General features: G+C 35.4%; 1 protein-coding gene across 2 annotated transcripts in view; it reads left to right on the top strand.

Annotated features, from left to right (window-relative positions):
• EMCN (endomucin) overlaps window positions 1-24,141 on the top strand; it is a 97,571-nt gene that overhangs the window by 18,529 nt on the left and 54,901 nt on the right. For both annotated transcript variants that reach the window (XM_019757679.3, XM_019757678.3), the window contains exon 2: window positions 21,389-21,505. In XM_019757679.3, coding sequence (XP_019613238.3) covers window positions 21,389-21,505 — 117 coding nt within the window. The remainder of the gene's footprint in view (window positions 1-21,388; window positions 21,506-24,141) is intronic.

Below are 24,141 nucleotides of genomic sequence, written 5' to 3'. Positions count from 1 at the left end.
TGCTCTTTTGCTATTTATATTTATTCCTACAGAACTTTATCCTGTAAATAAACAATAATTCATCTAATTATTATTTTCATATTGTCATTTTCTTTACTATTATCAAAGACATTAAAAATGCAGTTCAACATACTGTCCTTTTAAAACCTGACCTGGATTTTTTTAATATAAAGATCAGATTCATTTGAAATACTGTACTAAATATTTTTCTGAATTGATTCTATCCCTTATTGGCTTATAGTTTAGTCTAGTTTGTAATTTCATAAATCAAAAGTATTACACAAGATTAACTAGATTATTGTAGGCTTTATGATTTCTGGTTTGTATAGCAGTACCCCCTAACTGTGGGTAATACTTACAAGGTCTCCAATGGGTGCCTAAAACCACAGATAGTACAGAATTTTCACCTTTTCACTTAACAAAAGTATTTTATGGCTTCTCTTTGGCATATCTGAATTGTTAGCATCATTATTCTTGTCCTTTGGGGCCATTATAAGTAAAATAAGGGTTAGTTACTTCAACACATGCACTGTGATGTGATGATTGATCTAATAACTGAGAAGGCTACTACCTGACTAATGGGCAGGGAGCACATACAGCGTGCAGACACTGGACAAAGGGATGATTCACAATACAGGTGGGAAGGCTAATGGCATGAAACTTCACTGTACTACGCAAAAGGGTGTGCAATTTACAATTCATGCATTGTTTATTTCTGGAATTTTCCATTTAATATTTTTGGACCATTGTTGATTGTGGGTAACAGAAACTATAGAAAGTGAAGCTTTGGATAAGGAGGGGAAACAACTGTATATAATATTTTCTCCACATAAGTATTTGACATATTAAATGATTATTAATCACCTTATTAATCACCTTATTAATCACCCCTTATTTTATAAGTATAGCATAAATCCCTTAAACAATACTCATCTTTGGACTCCTTTGACCTTGGTTCTTAACGTATGGGAACTAATGCATATTAGTATGAGAAAACAGAAGGATAAAAATGGAGTCAGGGATGACTTTCTACCATATGGAGAAGCTATAATTTGGTGCATTACTAGGTACTTTAAGACTGATTGGGTGCCTTAAAAGGCTTTCACCTAAAGCAGTATTTCCAGGGTGTGTAATGGGTATAACTGGTGATACTTGAGATAAATTTAGGTAGCAATAACCATAGAATTAAATAACATTGACTCAAATCTCTATCTTACTTCTGGTCTTCTAAGTGTATATTTAGTGTTCTTATGTCGTTATGCCTAATACCCACTAATTTTACCTGTCAACATAAAGAGGGCAAAACTCAAGCATGGAACCATCATGGTATCTTTAATGGTATCTATATAAAATATGACTTTTTCATAGTATTTATTTTTAAGGTTACTTCAATGATGAGTGATCTTATCCTCTTTTTATGATAGTATTATAATATTTATTTTAAAAACTGAATTTAATTATAAATATTGATTTTAAGAAAAAGAGTAAGGAGCTAATAGTAAATAAAGAATATGAAAGGGGAGAAATCCAAGATGGTGGAGTAGATAAACACTGTGCCTGCATCCTTCCATGAACACATTAAAATTACAACTAAATTATAAAATGATAAACCTGGAGAACCATCTGAAGTTAGGCTGAACAGAAGCTATAAGACTAAGGATATAAAGAAGCCATGTTCAGACTGGTAGGAGGGCAGAGATGCAAAATGGGCCAGCCCCAAACCTACATGTGGCAGTTGAGAACTGGAATGGGTATCTGAGCCATGGAGGTTCCCCCAAAAGGAGCAAGAGATCTCTGCCCCACACCGATCTCCCCAGCCCAGAGTACTGGTGCCAGAAAGAGGAGACCCCACAACATTTGGCTGTAAAAAACAGTGGGGATTCCAACCATTCAGGTTGAATGGAAGGCTGTGGGAAACCCAGATGTCCTCTTAAACAAGCTGTGTACAAACTCTCTCATTTACAGGCACTCACCTTGGGCTCTAATGGAGGGACAGTAATGCAGGGAGGTGTCAGAGGCATACCAGGGGCAGACTGAACTGTGTGTCTTAGAGCGAGGGCGAGAGGACAGTTGCAGTTTTCCCTGTGTGGGGTCCTTCTCCCATGCAGCCCACAGGTGGGCACCATTTTTCCCGTGTTGAACCCTCCTTCACTGGTAAAATCTGAATCTGATTGGCTTAGTGAGCTCCACTGCTCCATCCTGCTGACTCCCTGAGACCACATTCTGCCCAACTTGCTCAACAACAATGGCAGTTTCTCTGAGAGCAGCCAGCCTCACTTACATTGCACTCTTTCTTAAAAAAACTATTGGAATCCATGGGCCCCAGGCACGTGAAGACTGGCCTCAGTGTGCTCTGAGAAATTTGCTGTGTAGCTCCAGGCTAAGCACTGGAATCAAACCAGAGTCTACATTAACCTATTGACACAATTCTTCCCACCCTAGTGACTCCCTGAGACCCTGACTCACCCAACTCTTATACCTCACGAGGCTTTATCAGGGGTTGAACAATAAGGGAGTTGGAAGGTGGCAACAAACCTCGGGGTATCCTGGCTTTTTGCAGAGCTCCCCAGGTCTGGTACTGGTGGCAGCTGTCCTCAGTTCGCAGTATAGCCTCTGCCACACGCCTCTAGGGTAAGTATAGGCAGTGAACAGCCATAGATCACATTGTAGCACCTACCAGGTAGTCCCTTCCTGGTCACAGGCAATGGCTGACCGGGGCCTGCACCAGATCACCTCCCAAGAGGCCTCAGAACTAATACACTTGGAAATTGGTTTTAGACTATAGCAGAGCACCACCCAATTAGCCCCACAAGTGGCACACCCAAAGAGCAGTCTCAATAGGCACCAGAGGCTGCTGGGGCAAATCCCAATCAGTGGAGTAAGGCTCCCACAAACCAGCCTCTAAGCTGTGGATAAGGCCAAATCCCACAGCCAATCAACCTAAAAGTGAATCCCATCCACTGACATGGATTAGCAATAGGCTCAATTATAAAAGTAGGGCATACACAACCCACACAAGAGACATTCCTGGAGCACCCAGAGCACTGCCCAGAGAGACTGTGCCACTGGGCCCCACAGAACACTTACTACAGAAAGCCACTCACCCAAGACTTGGAGACATAGGAGATCTCCCTAATACATAGAAACAAACAGAGAGACAGCCAAAATGAGGAAACAAAGAAATATGTCTCAAATGAAAGAACAGGGAAAAAAACTCCAGAAATAGAAGTAAAGAAAATGGAGGAAACCAACTTACCAGAGACAGGGTTCAAAACAATGGTTATAATTGTTTTGTAATTATTTTATTCCTTGGATGCTCAAGAAATTTAGTGAGAACTTTAACAAAGAGACAGCAAGCATTAAAAAGGATATAGAGATGATGTCATAGAAATGGCAGTGTGAGGTAAGCCTCTTGCAATCTCCCCTGGAATTCACAACAATTGAACAATCAGAATTCTACAAAGGACTCCCTGCACAACAGGCAAGACTAAGAGATGTGCAACTGAAATCATCTGAAGGTGGGCAAATTGGGCAAGCAGGGGAGGAGGGAAAGGGGAAGTTGGGAGATACGGGCTGTGGGTGGGCTGGAGACTGGAGCTCCAAGCTCCCTGCATTCCAGAACTACTGCAGTTCCAGGAGAGGGAAGAATTCATACTGCTAGCGCTCCCCTTATGGCCCACACTCTTGCCTGATGGATCAGCATATAACACAACTGAACCCAACATTCCTGGCAGAGACCTCAGAGCAAAGACTGAAGGAAGAAGGGTGAAAACAGCAGTCTACGCCCTCACTGCCAAGCAGAGGATGAAAGGCATAGGCACGGAGCCTGGCTGACCCCTCCTGGAGCTCACCGCACCCCCACCTGCCCAGTGCTAGAAGCAGAACAGTAGCAGTGTCAGATCAAAAGAACAGAATATTTGCAGTTCTGAGAACTGTGGCCTGCAGTCTAGGAATCACAGCTCAACTATTTCCGGCGAAGAAAAGACAGACTTTGGAGCAGGACTGACTGTGCTGGTGGTAGCCACCATTGTTCAGAGCCACCCCTCAGGACCCATCCCACAACTTCCCCCACCTATGTGGGGGGTCCCGCAGGGGTAAACAGAACCACTGAAACACACAAGCGCTGAAACTGACACAAAAAGAGTTTTGGAACTTCAGAAGCTCTCCACATCCCCCCACAGAGGCTGTGCCCTGAGACACTGGTGACCTGCAAACAGAGGAGAAGTCCACCTTCCAAGGAATCCCCCCATTGTGTGAGAAGATGGAAAAGTGCAGAGAAAATATAACACTACAGTGTAGTATTAGAATAAAAGGCTACAGTTCGTAGAGAAAATAAAGCATTCTACCAACACCTACTGGAAAGCAAAAGAAAGACCTATTGCTACCATCCTATTGCAGAAACCACTCCTGTAGATGCCTAGGAAGAGAAATAATAATTCATTAACTGCCATGAATAACAAAGGTAACAAGGTAGCAATGAAAAAAAAAAATGAAAAGTTTCCAGAAAATGAACTTAAAGACATGGAAATTTATGACTTAAATGACAGAGAATTCAAGATTGCAGTTCTCAAAAAACTCATCGAGATGCAAGAAAACACAGACAGGAAGTTTAATGAACTTAGAAACACAATCAAAGAACAAAATGAACATTTTACCAAGAGATTGAAATTTCAAAAAGAACCAAATAGAATTTCTGAAGATTAAGAACTCAGTAAAAGAAATGAAGAATGTAATAGCCAGCTTAAGTAGTGGAGTTGACCAGATGTAGGAAAGAATCAGTGACATTGAAGATAGAATTCTGGAAATGACATGGATAAAAGAATAAAGAAACGTGAGACTTAAAAGAAATGAAAGAACTCTACAAGAACTTTCAGACTCCATCAGAAAGAGCAATATAATAATAATGGGCATACCAGAAAGAGAAGAAAGAGAGAAGGGAACCGAGAGTATATTCAAACAAATAGTCGAGAACTTCTCAAACTTGTGGAAAGAACTGGATCCCTGAATCCAAGAAGCAAATAGAACACCCAATTGCCTCAACCCCAACAGGCCTTCTCCAAGGCACATTATATTAAAGCTGTCAAAAATCAACGACAAAGAAAGAATCCTCAAGGCAGCCAGGGAAAAGAAGATGGTAACCTACAAAGGAAAGCCCATTAGATTATCATCAGATTTTTCAGCAGAAACTCTGCAAACCAGGAGGTAGTGGACTTAAATATTCAAACTATTGAAAGAGAGAAATTATGAGCCAAGAATAATATATCCAGAAAAGATATCCTTTAGATATGAAAGAGGAATAAAGACCTTCCCAGACATACAGAAACTGATGGAATTTTTATAACACATGACCTACCCTACAAGAAATACTGAAAGAGGCTATTCCACCTGAAACAATACAGCAAAAGAATACAAAACCATGAGAAGTACTGTGAACAGTCAAACAGAAGCAGGAAATGGAAACCCCTACATCAAATAAGACACTATAAATTTAAACATAACATACAGGATAAAGAAATTAAAAAAAAAAAAAAAAAAAAAAAAAAAAAAAAAAAAAAAACCTTAACAAAAAGAGCAAAAGGATAACTTACTACTACAATGCAGAAATCAACTCACAGCGTAAATAAGGATAATTTGTGACAGCAAAACCATGAAAAGGGAGAGAGTAAAGGTCTGCACTAGCACAAGGGAATGGAGAAAGTAAGCATGCCGAGGAAAATGAAATATGTAAATATGAAACTTTCTTTTACATAAACTTAATGGTAACCACTCTAAAAAATTCCAGAGCTGAAATATATAACATAAAGAAAGAAGAAACAGAGGAAAAAAGTCATAGAATACCACCACACTGAAATAATAGACAGCAACAAGAATGCAAAGAAACAATGGAGACACAGTCCTACCAGGAAACCAAAGATAGAATGATAGGAAATCTTCATATATCAATAGTCACCCTAAATGTAAATGGATTGAACTCACCAATACAAAGGCACAGAGTAGCATATTGGATCAAAAACCTAAACCCAACCATATGCTGCTTCCAAGAGACACATCTCAGCTTCAAGGACAAATATAGACTCAAAGTTTTGGTATATATACATAATGGATTACTATTCTGCCATAAGAAAAGATAAAACAGTGCCATTTGCCACAACATGGATGTATCTTGAGATTATAATGTTAAGCAAAACAAGACTGACAGAAAAAGTAGAGAACCATATGATTTCACTGATATGTGGTATATAAAACAACAAAGGAAAAAGACAAAGAAATAAAGAAACAAAAACTCATAGACAAAGACAATAGTTTAGTGGTTACCAGAGGGGAGGGCATAGAGGGAGTTGTAGATGAGGGTAAAAGGGGTCAAATATATGGTGATGGAAGGAAAACTGACTCTGGGTGGTGAACACACAATGTGATATATATAGATGATGTATTACAGAATTGTACACCTGAAACCAATGTAACTTTACTAACAATTTTTACCCCAATAAACTTTAATTAACAAAAAAAAGAAGAAAGAAAATGGATATAGAAGCCATAGAAAGGAACTAGTCAGAAGTGAAGAATACAATAACTCAAATGAAGAATGCATTAGAAGGAGGTATCACCAGCAGACTAGATTAAGCAGAGGATTGCATCAGTGATTTGGAAGATAAGGGACCAGAAAACACCTAATCGAAATAGCAAAAGGCAGAAATAATTAAAAAACATGAGGACAGTTTAAGAGACTTCTGGGAGTACATCTAGCATAACATTTGCATTATAGAGGTACCAGAAGGAGAAGAAAGAAAGCAGGGGATTGCAAACCTATTTGAAAAAATAATGACTAAAAACTTTCTTAACCTGGTGAAGAAAATAGACATACAAGTCCAAAAAGTGCAGAGTCCCAAACGGGATGAACCCAAACAGGTTCACATCTAGACACATGATACTTAGGATGGCAAAGTTTAAAGAGAGACAAAGAGAGAATCCTAAAAGCAGCAAGAGGAAAGCAACTATAACTTATAAGGGAGCCTCCCATAAGAATGTCAGCTGATTTCTCAACAGAAACTTTGCAGGCCAGAAGGGATTGGAATGAAATATTCAAAGGGATAAAAAGCAAGGAAGTACAACCAAGATTACTCTACACAGTAAAGCTATCATTTAGAATTGAAGGACAGACACAGCTTTTTTCCAGATAAGAAAAAGCTAAAGGTGTTAATCATCACCAAACCAGTAATATAGGAATGTTAGAGGAACTTCCTTAAGATGGAAAAAAAAAAAAAAAAATTATGAGTAATAAAATGGCAATAGCTATTTTTCTATCAACAATTGCTTTCAACGTAAATGGATTAAATGTTGCAATCAAAAGACATAGGAGGGGTGAATGGATAAGAAAACAAAATCCTTACATATGTTGCCTACATCAGAATCACTTCAGATTGAAAGACACGCAGGCAGAAAGTAAAGGAATGAAAAAAGATATTTTATTAAAATGGAAACCAAAAATAAAAAATAAAATCTGAAGTAGCAATACTTATACCAGACAAAACAGACTTTAAAACACAGGCTATAACAAGAGAAAAAAAGGACCCAGTAATCCTATTTCATGGTATTTATCTGACGAAACCCATATGCTTCTTTGAGGGGACATGCATATCCATATGTTCATTGCAGCATTGTTTACGATGGCCAAGATGTGGAGGCAGCCTGGGTGTCTGTTGATAGAAGAATGGATAAAGAGGAGATAGTACATATATACAATGTAATATTGCTCAACCATTAAGGGGAATGGGTTCTTGCCATCTGCGTTGGCATGGATAGACCTGGAGGGTACTGTGCTGAGTGGAGTGTAAGACAGAGAAAGACAGATGCAATGCAATTTTGCTTATATGTGGAAGCTAAAGAATAAAATAAACCAGAAACACACTCATAGACACAGAAAACATATTGATGGTTGCCAGATGGGAGAGGGGTTGGGATGAGTGAAAAAGGGGAAGGGATTAAGTACAATTGTTTGTTACACAGTAATCATGGGTATGTATGGTATAGCATAAGGAATATAGTTGATAATATTGTAATAACTATGTCTGGTGTCAGATGGATACTAGATTTGTTGGGGTGATAGATGGGAAAAGGTTGGGGGCATGGTGAAAAAGGTGAAGGGATTAAGAAGTACAAACTGGTAGTTACAAAATAGTCATATGGATGCAAAGTGAAGTACAAGGAATATAGTCAATAATATGGTAATAACTATGTATGGTGCCAGGCAAATACTAGACCAGTCAGGGGGATCATTTCTTAAATTATGTGAACTCTAACCACTATGCTGTACACCTGAAATTAATATAAAATAATATTGAATGTCAACTGTAATTGAAAAATTTTAAAAGGGAGGGAAAGTTGAAGAGGACTAAGAGGTCCAAATTTCTAGGTATAAAATAAATAAGTTATGTAAATATAATGTACAGCACATGGAATATAGTCAATAATATTTTGATAGCATAGTACAGTGTCAGGTAGTTGTAGGACTTACCATGGTGATCACTTCTTAAGGTATATAAATGTTGAATAACTATGGTGTAAACCTAAGAATAATATAATACTTATGTTAGCTCTATTGTAATAAAACTCTTAAAGAAAAAGTTATGAGGGAAGACAGCCCTACCAGATGTGTAAACATATTATAAATCAAATCTTCCATAATTGAAACAGTGCAGTGCTGGTGCATAAATTTTCAAACAGACCAATGGAATAAAATATAAAGTCCAGAAATAAACCCAAGTAGACATGCAAATTTAATATATGCTAGAGGTAACTTTTCACATCACTGGACAAGAATGGACTTTTTCTAAGTGGTGCTGGGACAACTGTTAATCATTTAGAAAATGATAAAAATAGATCCAAAGTCCACACCATACACAAGAATAAATCCAATAAATAGATTAGAGAACTAAATGTAAAGACATGAAAAATGATCACTTTGTAAGGTATATAAATGCCTAATTACTATGTTGTACATGTGAAACTAATATAATATTGTACGTCAACTATAATTGAAAAACAAGTTTTTAAAAATGTGTTTAAAAATTTTAAAAATTAAAAGAATATGAAAAATTCAAAAGTGGTACAGGAGTGAATGATTTTTTTTTAATTAAAGTTTATTGGGTGACAATTGTTAGTAAAGTTACATAGATTTCAGGTGTACAATTCTGTAATACATCATCTGCATATCACATTGTGTGTTCACCATCCATTCAGTTCTCCTTCCATCACCATATATTTGACCCTGTTTACCCGCTTCTATGAATGAAATTTTGGATACATTTTCCTGGAGATTAAATTTTAGGAGGCAGCTACAGTCAAATTTGACATTTCCTTTTGTTTACTCTTTTTATCTCACTAGTAGGCTGCTAAAATAGACAAGAGTTTTGAGGATACTTTGGTTGTTAGTAAATGACTTCTGAATTTAGCAAATACATTTTATTTCAACCTTTACCACATGAAAGAATACGAAATGTAATGCTTTCAAATGTTACAAAAGCATCACTAGAGATAAGAAAAAAGGCCAAGAGCACACGAAATGACCCACAAATTCTTCCCATATTTTAAAGTGACCCTATATCAGAAAAAAAGAAAATCATAAATCCAAATTTATCCAGCATTCAACACTATTGAGGTAACAATAGAGCAGAGATATATTTACAAATAAAAATAAATAAAGCATAAGGAATACTAAAGCACAAGGAATAATGATTTACCAAGCAATTTAAACCCAGAAATTTTATTTCAATTTAAAATTTCAATAGTTGATCATATGTTTTCTCTCTCTCTCTCTCTCTCTCTCTCTCTCTCTCTCTCTCTCTCTATATATATATATATATATATATATATATATATATATATATATATATATATATATATTCAGCCCAAGGTTCTCCTTTCTATTTTCAGCCATTGGTAATTCTGTTTATTATGATAGAGTAATTGTTATATTTTGAAAATTCTAGCAATTCAAGAAAATTTACTTATATCTAGCAATGAATAAGTATTTAATAAAGGCCTATGTCAAGTACCACACTCATAAATAAAAGATAAACAGATAAATGTTAACGCTATCCTAATATTTAATTCTAATTGCTTGAAAATTTGTCACTCTGGTATTGTTACATAATGATTCTGAACAATAAAAATATTTCATTATACAGATCACCATATTTCTTGGCATTTTGGACAAAATAAACTGATTATATATTAATAATAAGAAGAGATTTTATCTGTTGATTTTTCTTAATATCTCTGTTACTCTGTCAGGAAAATAAATTTAATTGTTCTGGTCTGAATTTGTCTTCAAAACCAGAAAAAAATCGGTTTACAAATAAATGTCAACTGTGATTTAATGACAGCCTTCTCACTTAGAAAATATTTTATTACTTAATGCTGGTGATATCTCAGATTTAAGTAATTACTGCTGCTACATTGAAATGTTTATTACATAGCTCCAGAATCTGTTTGTTCTGGTTATCTATCTTGCCACATTTGTGAAGCAAACAATTTATAGCCAACTCTGTCTGGAATAATTTGCTAGAGAACAAATTTACAAGTATCCTCTGCTCAACAAACGCATAATTGTGACTCAGCAATTCTGAATCTAGTGAACAGCATTTAATAAACTAAGAAAATAATTTTATATAACTCAGATATCACCTGGATATCTCTATCCTCTAATATAAAAACATGTTCATGTGGAAGACTTACTCTCTGCTTCAGGGGAAAGGCCCAGTGCCTCACATTTCTGCAAATGCTTTGCGGCGGAGGAAAGATTAAGCTCTCCTGCTCACCTTTCCCCCAACTTCCTGCATCCTTCATATCTTGTACTCCATTTGATATCTTGCAACATTTAACTTTGCATTAGCAACAACCAAAATGTAGTTCACCTTCCCTTCATGCATGCCCGGTAAGAGTCACTTAACTGAAGTCTAGTAGAATATTTGCAGACTTCGTGCGTTGTAGCTGACTTTGCAAAGAAGGGAGGTTTTACAATACAGTGAATCAAAGTTAAGGGTGAGTTTTAGATATCTCTGTTCCTAAAAGTCCTTCTTTCTTAGCCTCTTCTCTTTCCTCTTCTCCTACATCTTCCGTTCTCTCACCCTCAGGGATAAAAAATACTCTCACCCTCAGGGATGAAAAATAAGAAATTATTTCTATTTTCCTGGGCAGAGTAATTTAGTTCTCTTTAGCTCTTTTTTTAATGTCTCTTACTATCTGTCTGGATATCCTTTTGAATTCCAAAATCACCTTCAGCAGGGATACACCTGACGATGCGTTCTTAGATAAGAACAAATTTTCAATCCTAGTCTTCATCTTGGCATTTGGGAAGGGAATTTGGAGTGGTTCATTCTTCTAGTTAAAATTGGACGACATCATGCAAGAGGGTACCACTTTTAAATAATGAGAGAAATTTAAGTTGATTGAGAAGTAAAGTGTACAGTTTACTTCTTGCTCTTCTTAAATATGGATTTCTTGATTTCTCTTCCTGTCGGCAGAGCAGATAACTTCCCAAACAGACTTTGAGAGCATATTCTGGAAACATGTCTGTGGCTTACTATTAAATACAAAAATCTGTGGCAATGTTTAGTGTAAGCTCTTTCTTTTTCCAAAGGCTGCATCTGTCCCACCACACAGAGAGCTATTTTTAAATGTGTTAGATTTAATTAACACACCACAAGTGACTCCTTTGATGGCATCCTAATGAAATGTTAAAAATATTTTTAATTTGGAAAACATACCATATTAAAGCTGGTCTTTAAAATCAGAAAGTAGACACCATGACTTCTTCTCTGTTCTTGTATAAATACACGATGGGCTGGCTCCTCACAGGGCATGCGGTTCAGAGTGGTGTTTTCATCTCCAACATGGAAAAACTGTGGGGAAACAGATTCACAGAAAGCACTTAGAACTGGGGTATACTGGAACCAAAAGAGTTATAAATGCCCTGTTCTGTATGTCTTTGCTTGTTTGTTTCTAATTAAAAAGTATGAGTCACAGATGTTTAAAGAGCATCCCTAACTATTTGCAGGGAATGGAGGAGACAAGATATCAAATTCTGATTCAGCTTTTGGTGCTAGATGTAGCCTTCAGTCAAATTAACAAAATTGTACTGTTATTAATATACTGAAATCCACAAGTAAGTGGACCCCCAATTGTTTGACGATAAATACCTCATTTACATGGAAATTATTGTGAACTCCCTAGTAAGATAATAATTTCATGCACACATTTAAAAACAGAATGCTTTTAAATATTTCACAATTTAAAAATTTTGTATTTTATTAATCACAATAGAATCTATACATATTTAAAAATGGTAGCATATATCTGTGAATTTTTTTCAATATACAGAAAATGAGGAGTGTGAATACAGATTCAACATTCTTTGGTGAAACTTTGCAGATCTCAATGGTACCATACACACAGCATGGCAGCAACCATGGCCTATGTCACTCCAACATGTGAAATCTCTTTCTTCTACTACCAGTTTCTAAGTTTTCATTTTCTTATGATGCAATCTTTGCATTCTACCGCTATAATCTTAATTCCTTTTAAAAAATGATATAAGGGTAGTAAAAAAAGAATAATAAAAATAACATAAAATCTGACGAAATGTTTATCAAAGTTAGGACATAAATGGGAGACTCTGGATATTATTTAGGGAGGAGCTTCAGCTTTTTTTCAGAAAGACTTTACTAATTTAAACCTACTGACTGTGTTGAACATGAAGAGGAAAAGAACATGAAAGATGAGATTGGAACATCTGAGCTTAAACAAGGTACTCCACCATCTAACTCTGCATCTTGACAAGTTACAATTAGTCTCCAGAGACTCAGTTTCTTCATCTATAAAATGGAGATAATAGTAGTGTCTGTTGAATAGTTTCACAAAATTATTAAAATCAAATGACAAGTGAAAGTAATTATTGTTACACATTCTTGTGTCCTTGAAATATCCATCATTTAAAGATTTTTGTCACCATATATTTAATCCCTTTTACCCTCATCTACCACCCCACCCCCCCACCCTCTGGTAACCACTAAACTATTGTCTGTGTCTATGAGATTTTGTTTCTTTGTTTGTCTTGTTCCTTTGTTGTTTTCAGTTTTATATACCACATATCAGTGAAATCATTTGGTTCTTGACTTTTTCTGACTTATTTCGCTTAGCATAATAATTTCAAGATCCATCCATGTTGTCTTAAATGGCACTATTCTTATGGCAGAATAGTTTTCCATTGTGTATATATACCACATCTTCTTTATCGAATCATCTATCGAAGGACACTTTGGTTGTTTCCATGTCTTCACCACCATAAATACAGCTACAATGATTAGTGATGTAGAGCATTTTTTTCATATGTCTATTGGCTACTTGTATGTCCTGTTTGGAGAAAAGACCTAAACATAAGACCTGAAACAATAAGCTGTATAGACGACAACATGGGTACTAAATTTATGGACCTTGGGTTGAAAGAGGGATTTATGAATTTGACTTCAAAAGTAAGGGAAATAAAAGCTGAAATAAATGAATGGGACTATATCAAACCAGAAAGCTTCTGCACAGCAAAAGAAACCATCAACAAAATAAAGAGGCAATCAACCGAATGGGAGAGGACTTTTGCAAACAATGCCTCTGATAAAGGGCTAATATCCAAAATACATAAGGAACACATACAACTCAGCAGCAAAAAACAAACAATCCAATTAAAAAAATGGGCAGAGGACCTGAATAGACATTTACTTCTTCAACACTTTTAAAAGAGAGGAAACTGAGTCCCAGGGAGGTAAAGTGGCTCACACAAAGTTACATAGTTAGCTAATGGCAGAATTGCCAGGTCAATGTCTTCCTTCTACGCCCCCTGATGTCATTTCATATGTGTAAGTCATTATTCTAAAGTAATGTGATCTGCTGGGAAAAGCATCTATTGAGACCTCTGTTTCTGAAGAAGTGCTCAGGGGAGCCTATAGTTGAGACCCACAACTTCAAGTAGCTGCATTCTAAGTTCAGAGGAAAGCTGGAGGTACCATTAGAGAGATCAGAGGACTGCACTGTCCTCTATTATTGCTACCCTGGGTGGAGCCCGGAGAAGGGACAGAGTAGTGTTGTTTCTCCCAGGATTGAGATGGCACCCAAATTGATCCTCTTTCCGAAGTCATGAAATGGGCCCAAGTGATTTGCTTGTAAAGATTGCTGGTGCTTACAAGTATGTGTAAAGCCTAATAAGTATCTTGTTTTCTTGAAAGATACTTTTTGAGCTGCAGAACCACAGTTCCTCTCTGGAGTCAGGGCTTGTTGGAAGGGACCATGGGACAATTGTCTAAGAGCCCAGAAATACGGCAAGGTTGTTCCTTTCCCCTCCTACTCTAGCCCCTATACATATCAAATAAAATCTGTGCCTCTTTACGCCTAACAGAGTTGAAACTTCTCAATCAAACTTAGTACTGTATACAAAAAAGATTATCATAGAGTTCACAATTTAAAAATATCATGGCAAATGATTTTTAAAGAATCACAGTTATTTTGGGAAGGAAAAGTAACTGCATTACCCCATAATTTCAAACCTAATACTTGGATGAGTGGAGGCATTTACCTTGTACACTTCCATCCTTTGTCAGCAAAACACCTGTCTCAGGTCCATTTTTCAGATATTGTTGTTTTCTTTTTAATAAACTCACCAATGTAATGTTGCCTTCCTGTTCCCTAGAGGAACCAGGTGGCTGAGACACCTGTCCACACTCGGATCCTGCTAGGCTTGGCCATTCCCTCCACACCTCAACAGATGGCTGGCAACCTGAGGAGATTCCTCTTTCAGGCACAGCTTTCTCCTACTGATCTGAATATTTTCCTCTGTGAGAAATGAGATTTTCTTCTTACTTATCCCCCAAAAATTCATTCCATCTAGAAAATGTAAACATTCTCACAACTTTGCTGCTTGCGACAGTACTTTGTTAGCTTAATTGAAAATGTACTTTAAATTTAAAATTCTTTTTTAAGAGTAGCCACCAGATCTGATGTTTTCATTGAAAATGGGATTTTCTTCATTTCCTGTGCCAAAAGAGTCTGCTGATAGTGTCTAATATCACCAATGCCCTTACTTTACATTATATTTGACACTGTTCACTTTCCCCTTCTATTTGAATATCCTTTCTTCCCCCCATAAAACATTTTTTCCTTGTTGTGCTCAATTATCTGATTCCTCTTGAAAGCTCTTCCTCCAAGAAAATGATTCTAAATATTTCAGATACATAAAGAGATATCGCCTTCCTTTGATTTTACTTAACCTTCTATAGAACCAACTATGTATAGTACTAATGGTATAGCACCATTTAATACGGCACCTTGGCATAATCTTACAGTTGTTTTTTTATATGTATACACACGTATATGTATACAAGTATACAGCTTGAATACCTAAAGAAATTAAGTTTCTTAGTTCCTCTATGCAAAACATATTTTTAATTTTTGCTTTTCTTCTATTGAAATTTATTCTTAATAAAAGTTAATTAAGGTAAATAAATTATTAGTTAGTGAGTTACTTATTACTTCATAGAGGATATTATGAAGTTTTTGGACCAGCGCAAATAGAAGAAATCCTCAAAAATACATCATTTGCATTATAACTTTTTTCATTTAATTGAGAAAATAATTAACTACATTTAATTTGATGGGCAGTGGACCAAAGAGACTTTTGCTATGTCCAAAGAGAAGGACTGCCATTAGTATAAATATGTATTGATATGAAACTAATAATGAAAAGAATTGGTGTCTTATCTTTCATGAAGGCTCTGTTTTGATGGGAATATTAAAAGTCGTGCCATATTTTTTTTATTTATTTTAATTATATATAAACATATTTACTTTTACATATAGGTTTATCTTATAGTGTGTTTTTATATGTTAATATATTTTAACATATTTTTTATTGAGTAAGAGAAAATTGAAGTTTTCAATTTAAACTTTAGTAATGATCGTTTATTAACAAAGAAGACATAAGGTATCGGTTAAACAAGATTATAATGCTAACAATTACTGACAAATTATTACGAAAAGGGACCCTCCTACTGTTTATAATACCCTGATTTATGCATTTCCATCACATGCAAACTTAAGACATGGATCCGTATTCATTATAAACTGTGATGCATAAGGGGATAAGCATCTGCAAATCATAATTAAACAATGAACCATCATTTTATTTCACAGTAAAATCTGTGTCACATTTTTAATAGCCTGAGGGAGTAGGGATATATAGGAGGTGGCATTGCATGAAGGCAATATGACTTAGTGGAAATAACACATAGGCTCTTGAAATATAGAATTATCTACTTTAGCTTCAATTGTATAGATTAGTTGGTCGAGGTTATGAAATCATTATCTAATAATGGTACTTTGAGGGTTTATAAGACTATTTAGTAATTAGCTGTTTGTATACACTGTAATTATATATTTCTAAATAAATCATTCTTCTGTTTCCTTAAATCATTTAAAACTTTCTTCTGAAATTTTGTTTATGGTTAAAACTGATAAAGTAAATGTTTTCTCAGACATAGTTCAAGGGGTAACTTAGCACTGTCTCTGTCAGAGTGCATTTCACATGACTGAACAGCAGAATGAGAAAAAAAATAATATTTTTCTACCTTGTATAATAGTGCTAAATTGGGAATCAAAGGAACTTTTTTTTTTTTTAACTGAAGAGGTGATCTTTTGAAACTACCTTAAACTCATGTATTTTCTAAGCCATAAAATGTAGATATTTAAAAAGTTCTCATCAGGTTTCAAGTTCTAGAATTCTAACTTACTGATATTCAGTGTTCGTGTTGACCTAGAAGAAGCAAGATCTCCCCTCTGTAGAAGTGGATTTCTAGTGGACGTCAAACACAGATTTGTTAGGGGAAAAGATAACTGGTGAGAAAGCTGCTCATTATAAGGATAGATGATATTCTAACTTTTAGAGACTATTTGTTGAGTTACCTAGAAATGTAATTACAAAGCATGTCTAAGAAGATTGGAATAGATGACTTGGGCATTTGCAAACAGGAGAAAACGTGGTACTTGGTTTCCAGCCATAAGCTGAATTCTTAAAGACAAGATACACACACAAGTTCACAAGAAAGGTCCTTTGTGGTGTTATAGGTGAAGAGTGGACATTTCCTACCTTGAACTTCAGAAAATGGAGGACTATTTAGGATATATGTAAATACTTTACCATAAATCTCCCACATAATTTCTATAATTAAAGTAGTGATTTGAATAAAATCAGCAATGCTTCATTGTTTCATAGTCTAGGAAACTAATGTCATGGTATCCTTGTACTCTCTCAGTCTGGGTGTGTAGGCATAGGGTGGAGTCAGGACAAAATGTCATCTGTTTCCCCTATAGCATCTCAAAGCAGTTTATTAAGACATCCAATAAAACCTGGAGGAAACATTAGGTAATACAATAGAAGCATAACTGCTTCTTGCATCATGGCCAATAAAACCTCCAACAGCCGTATTTAGAGAGAATAATTCATTTCCACCGTATCATAAGAGAAAGTTTCTATTTGCAGACTCTTTCAAACTGAGTAAATCTCTGTTTTTATTTTTTCAAATATAAATAGCTTCAGCAGATTGAAATTTTATTTTAAAGTTTTATGTCTAATATGGAAACATTTTATATGTGTGTGCATGTATATGAAAGAATGTTATTTTTTAAGAGAAAAATGGTGAGTTATTATGTCTGTTTCCTCATTCTGTGTACAGAAAGGCAAAACATCTCTCTGTCTAGTCACTTCCTTCTTTTTTCATATCATACCTTGTTCAAGGCAGAGAGCAGATGGGGCGGGGGTATGTGGCTTTCCCTGTAGTCACCTTCCCATTGCCAGATGTGTAGTAGTTAAGGATATCTTCTCTGGAGTCAAAGCTGCCTGAATTAAAATTTTGACTGTACTACTTCCCCATGTATGATGTGGGCAAGCTGCTTAGTCTCTCTGAGCTGCAGTGCCCTCATCTGTAATATGATGCTCATAAGATCATGGGCATTGTAGCATCTTCATTAGGATTAAATGCGATAATCCACAGAAAGAGCTCACATTGAACCTGGCACGTGGTGACACTCAATACGCTTAGGAGTTGTCAGTCCTTGCCAAAAGAGGGCGTACTGTCTGCTGAACAAACTGAGGAAATAATAATGGAGGAGATGTTAATTACGAGTACTAATGGATTAAGATTTTATTTAGGGGAATCAGTGGCTAAATGTGTGAAAGCATAGTAAGGAAGAAAAGCCTTACAGTACATTTCAATCTTACCACATCAGTGGTTAGAAATTTGCCTACTTATAATTTGCTTCAAGTCATTTCATGGGTGGAAACTCATTAATCTCACCTGATGACTTCAAGAGGGCAAAGGACATTGGTAAAAATAAAAACTGGGACTTTCAGTTCAGTTCAACTGGTGTCTTTTTATTCTCTGCGCCACCATTTTCCCATCATTTTTCCTACCATAGACTTTCTGTTTGGTCATTTTCCCAAGCTCCCCACTGACTCATTGATAAAGTCTCAAGTACCCAGCTTGATGTTCAAGGTTCTCTACAATCTGACCTCCAGAATTTTACTAAACAACATCTACTGCATCCTTTCATAGGATATCACAATCCAGCCAAAAAGAACTGTTTGCAATCTTCTCAGTTACTTCTCATTTCCTTACTCTAGCTCTTTGCTCATGCCTTCTCCAATCCCTGTGTGAACATACTACTTACTCTTTGAGTTCCAGCTCCTACGTCAACTCTCTCCTGCAGCATTCCTTGCTCATGCCAGCAGGGTGGTCATCTTTTATCTTATAAACTCTTGCCCAATTTTTTGTCCAGTAGCTTTCAAATTTTTAGCTGGAATCACAATAATAAATATATTTTGCATTGGCATACTTCTCATTCAAACTCACACACACACACATACCCCTAGACAAAAGCTTCATGAAATTATTTACAATATCATTCCAATATTGCCCCTTTTCTTTTTCATTCAGCGAAAGCTCTGACTATAACCTGCTAAACAGATTTTTATCACTCTTCAATTGCATCATAGCCTGCTCTTAGAAAAACACTGGTCTATACCATCCATACAAAATATCACTTACTATTTATTGTGTATAGGCATTATGTTTCCTACCAGACTGAAAGCTATTCAAGGGTGATACTGTGTGGTACATTACAGAGATTCTTACTGTATCTTCTCATGCTTCTCATATTAATTCCTTAGTGTTTGTGAAGGAAAAAAAGGAAGGGAAAAAGAAAGGGAGGGAAAAAGGGAAGGGGAGAAGGAACGAGGGAGGGAGAAATGGAGGGAAGAAGGAAATAAGAAAAATGTCTCTGGAGATGTTGATTATACTCAGAAATTAAGGTTGTTACTATTTAGGAAGTCAACAGACGGGAATCGTTTAAGTTATTTATATTTTGCAGTCAATGTGGTATGTGCTTCTTTGAATAACTTCTTCAACCTCAATTTAAACTTAGAAGTTAGTGTCATGTCATGGACTCTAGGACAGAAAGAGAGACAGTGAGAACAAAATGACTAACAGCCATGCTATATTTCTTCTCCCTGATGAATATTGTGGGAGTGAGAGGGGTGATACAAAGGGTACGAAACGAATCTCCAGAGGTGAAAAAAGCTTTTGATTTGATTTTCATAAAACCTGTGAAAAGGCAGTTCTGTCATTTCTGTAGGTACTGAACACATCTATACATGCTGATTATATCAAGCAATTCCTGTGTACTATCTATAAACAAAGTCATTGCTAAGTGTTAACACTTCAAAACTATAAAGTGAAACAGGATATACACCCTATCTCATTACATCAGAAATATTGCTATTCACTGACACGAAGGATTATTGGTATTTTTCAAATTCACAGGGAAAAAAATTTAAATTAACTTTATTTGTATTAACTATAACTGAAGAAATTAACACATTGTATTTTAATATAACAAAAGGTTTTAATCGATTAGTTTTTAATCTACATTTTAAAGGTTTATAACACTTATTTTAGTACAGTCAAAGACTTAATATTTGAATTTTACCATATTTGAAATACAAAATGCACAATTATAATATCCAGGCTACATATCTTATTTTTTTTAATATTTCCTAATATTTTTCAATTACAGTTGACATTTAATACTATTTTAAAGACAAAAATTTCTGTTGAAATTTAAATTTGAAGTCATACTAATGGCATACATTTACTGAAATGACATAGCCAGTTTGGGATTTGAATTTTGTTATTCAAAATTCATCCTCTTAACTAACATGCTATACTATCTTCCATTGACTATACAAAACAACATAAAAATAATAATAACATTTCAACAAAATTTTTAAGAATTGTTATTAAATGTTGAATTTCTATTGCCAAAAAAAGAATTACTGAAAATAAATCACAATATATTGACTTCAATATAGATCACAATATATTGACTTCATTTCTGTGCCTTTGGTTGTTACAATTAATAGAAGTAAAACATTTGAAAATGCAGATTAATGGTGACTTTATCATCAAAAACTTAGGCATGTTGTAATTATTCAAGTTCTTTAAAATTTATTCTTTCTTGGAATATATATGCATGTACTTGGAGATACTGTGCTTCCCCAAAAATAAGACCTAGGCAGACCATCAGCTCTTATGCATCTTTTGGAGCAAAAATTAATATAAGACCCCATCTTATTTTACTATAATATAAGACCAGGTATAATATAATATAATATAATATAATATAATATAATATAATATAATATAATATATATATAATAATACCGGGCATTATATTAATTATATTAAATTTAAAATATTAATTTTTGCTCCAAAAGATGCATTAGAGCTGATTGTCTGTCTAGGTCTTATTTTTGGGTAAACGGGGTATATATTACATCATCTATTACATATGTATATATAGATGCATTTATATATGTACATATTACATATACGTGTATCTTAAAATTATTTAGTAAATAATCCACTGTCCAGAGAGTGTTTATTTATTTAATCAGAAAATGTTAATTTAGTTGACTTTAAAATATTGTTAAATTTCAGATTTACACATTTATTCCTCACTAGTTTTGTCAGATGTTATTTTGTTTCAGAACCTCAGATTGCTCCTGCCAGCCGTCTTGAAAATGTATGCCATTGGTGAGAAACAGATGGGATTAGTGACAATATTGTGCTGAAGGCTGAATTCATAACAATTAGAAAACTAATTCCAAATTCATGCCCTACTGACTGGGTTGGGAGAAGTTCACATACATTTACTTATATGTAATAAAATAACTATAAATAATAAATATAAATTTTAATGCAACTACTTTAACACAATTTACTTTTTTCAGATCATAAAAATGTAACTACTCCTGGACCACCACAATCGAATTCTACAACACAAACATTTGTACCAACAACAAAGACAACATCATCACCAAATCTTATAAAGTCAACATCTCCCAACGGTAAGATTGATTCTCAGTGAAATTTATTCCAACTTTAACACCTGTGTAATTTAGTCACAGGAAAATAATTTGGGGTCTTATATCTATTTTAATGAAGTTCTGTGCTATTTCATTATTTTGAAACTTGTGTTATTTTTGGTTGAATGCAGAACCCTGAGATCTCAGTGAGCTTCTTTGACAATATCCTTTTGGGTCACTTCCTGTTTAAGAATTATCCTATTGTGAATGTTACATACACAAAGTTTATTTTTAGAGAAGAAAAATTTCCCATTTCCTAAGTCATAAAAATATCTTTCTAAATATTCCAGTCCTCCACTTAAGCAGCCGATGCGATGAAAGTGGATTAATAAACTGATTTTGTTAGTTGTATTGGGTTGATAATTGGTTTAATTTATAGGTTTCTGTAGCAATGTCATCATTGTTACTGGACCAAGTGACAACTACATCATGTTTTATGGCCCTAAGTATTAAAGTGGATTACCTTACCATCCATGAAAAATAAAATGAGCCATTAGGGTCATTCAATTAAAAACCCAAGAGGTTATCAATCTCATGAACACTGTATTGTCCATGCTACAACATGCCAAAAATCAGGCATATCTTTCAGGTCCAGTAATCAATGGAGGAGTAAGACAGAATTATTTGTTGATTGCCTGTGGGCAGAAACCCTGGTGAGAATGCTAAGGTCACAGAAAGACCAGAAAATCATATACCCTAATGATTGGATGACTGACATTTTCACAGCTCTCTTTCTTGCTTCTTTATTTTCATTTGTCTTTCATTCTATGACCAGGCTCAGACACACACAGAGAAATGGATGTGGGCTAGTTTGCTGGGATTAAATAGGGTGGTAATTCTCAGAGAAAAAGTGTATTATGAATGCAGTCCTTTATATCTGAAATATTTAATTTTAAGGTGAAACCAAACCAATTCTCCTAGAACTTCTCTACCAACCCAGGAAAAAGCCTTACACAATGAGGGCAGCACAAAGAAATTTTTGTCCAGAATGTGATACAACCTTTATTTCCAACCAAGGGAAACTCCACATCACATAATCAGGAAGCCAAGGGCCCATGGGACCTCCAGCCAACTCCTGCATGCTATATTTTGATTTTACTTTTAAAAGGTGTCTCATATCCATGTTTCCCAGGTTTAAACTCCCCTCTCTCTGTCTTTTCTGTCTGTCTCCCTCACTGAGTTGCCAGCTGAGACCTTGGCATAAAATGCACAAATTAGGTAAGAGTATATTATTTTTGCAATCAATGATGCCCCTCCCCACACCAAAATATGTGCTGACTTTTCATGCAGACCCAAAGCATTGACATTCCACAGTTTTTATGTTAACTACTTGGAACTTATGCTTCTTCAATGGGAAGGCTCCTAGCCCCATCTATAATGATTTATGATGACTAACACTGTCCAAATAATAACAGAAAACCTAACTATTATGTTAAATGACTAAGAAAGGGCAGAGGTGGCAGGGGGGGGTGGGGTCAGTGAAGGAATTCAGGCAGAATTGTTGTTTGTGAAACCAGGAATGCATCAATGCATCTTATTTTTCTTTCTGACTTGGAAAGGAAACTCTATACCAACTCATGTAAAGCCTAACTGGGAAACATTTCTAACAACTGTACAGTTGCTGACTCCTGTAACGGGGCACAGAAGTACCTTCTCTAACAACTGCTAGAACACTTGAAATTCTATGTACGCACACACACACACACACACACACACACACACACACATATGCACAAGCATACACACATTTCTATTCATTCCTTTTCTTGGGCACACTTACCCAATTAATAGTACCCAATTAACAAAAATTAATCTCTAGTCTGTGTTCTTCCAAAGTTCTCCAAGCTTTAAATTATTCACACTCAATTGTAAAAATTGTAATAGGCCAAAGCAGCTTTTCTTTTTATTACTTTTATTATGAAAATGTTCAAAGTAGAGAGTACTGTAATTAATCCCCACGTGCCCATCTCCCGGAATTAATAATTATCAAGATTTTACTACATTTGCTTCATTTTTTCCTCTTTCCTTCCTCTGTCTACCCTCTTCCCCTTTTTTCCTTCCTTCCTTCCTTGTTTGTTTCCTTCCTTATTTTCTTCTTTCTTTGTTTTCTTTCTCTTCTCTCTTTGTATTTGGTTGTCAAAGTATTTTGAAAGGATTCCAGACTTTATGCTCTTTTACCTCTACACACTAAATGTGCATCTCAAAAAATATGGATAATTTATTACAAAGCTGCAATGTCATTATGAAATCCTACAAATTAATAATAATCTTAGAATCATCTAATATCTATTTAGAGGGATTTTAAGGGCTAAAATCTAGTAACCATGAATATAGCAATGAAGAGGGGTTTTACGAGAAGGACATGAGTCCATTCTGGGGTCTCTCAGGAAACCAGCTAAGAGTGATGGTGGAAGGCAGATGAAGAAAACGCAGGCTCTGATGGCCAGAGTCTGCCCTGATCCAGTATGAGAAACAGATAATCTGGCATAGTAGTCTGGGTAGGTGGAGGCATGAGGTAGCGGGGGTCCGTGGTGCTTATAGGAAAATGAGGAAACAGTCTGGTTTACTTCATCACCATTTGTGTATTAACAGTGTAGGGGAATTGAACTATGTATGCT

This window comes from Rhinolophus sinicus, chromosome 1, assembly GCF_057876585.1.
Source record: "Rhinolophus sinicus isolate RSI-liver-muscle chromosome 1, RSI-T2T, whole genome shotgun sequence".
NCBI lineage: Eukaryota > Metazoa > Chordata > Mammalia > Chiroptera > Rhinolophidae > Rhinolophus > Rhinolophus sinicus.
Note: the sequence above shows the minus strand (reverse complement) of the source record. Positions and strands in the feature narration are given on the sequence as shown.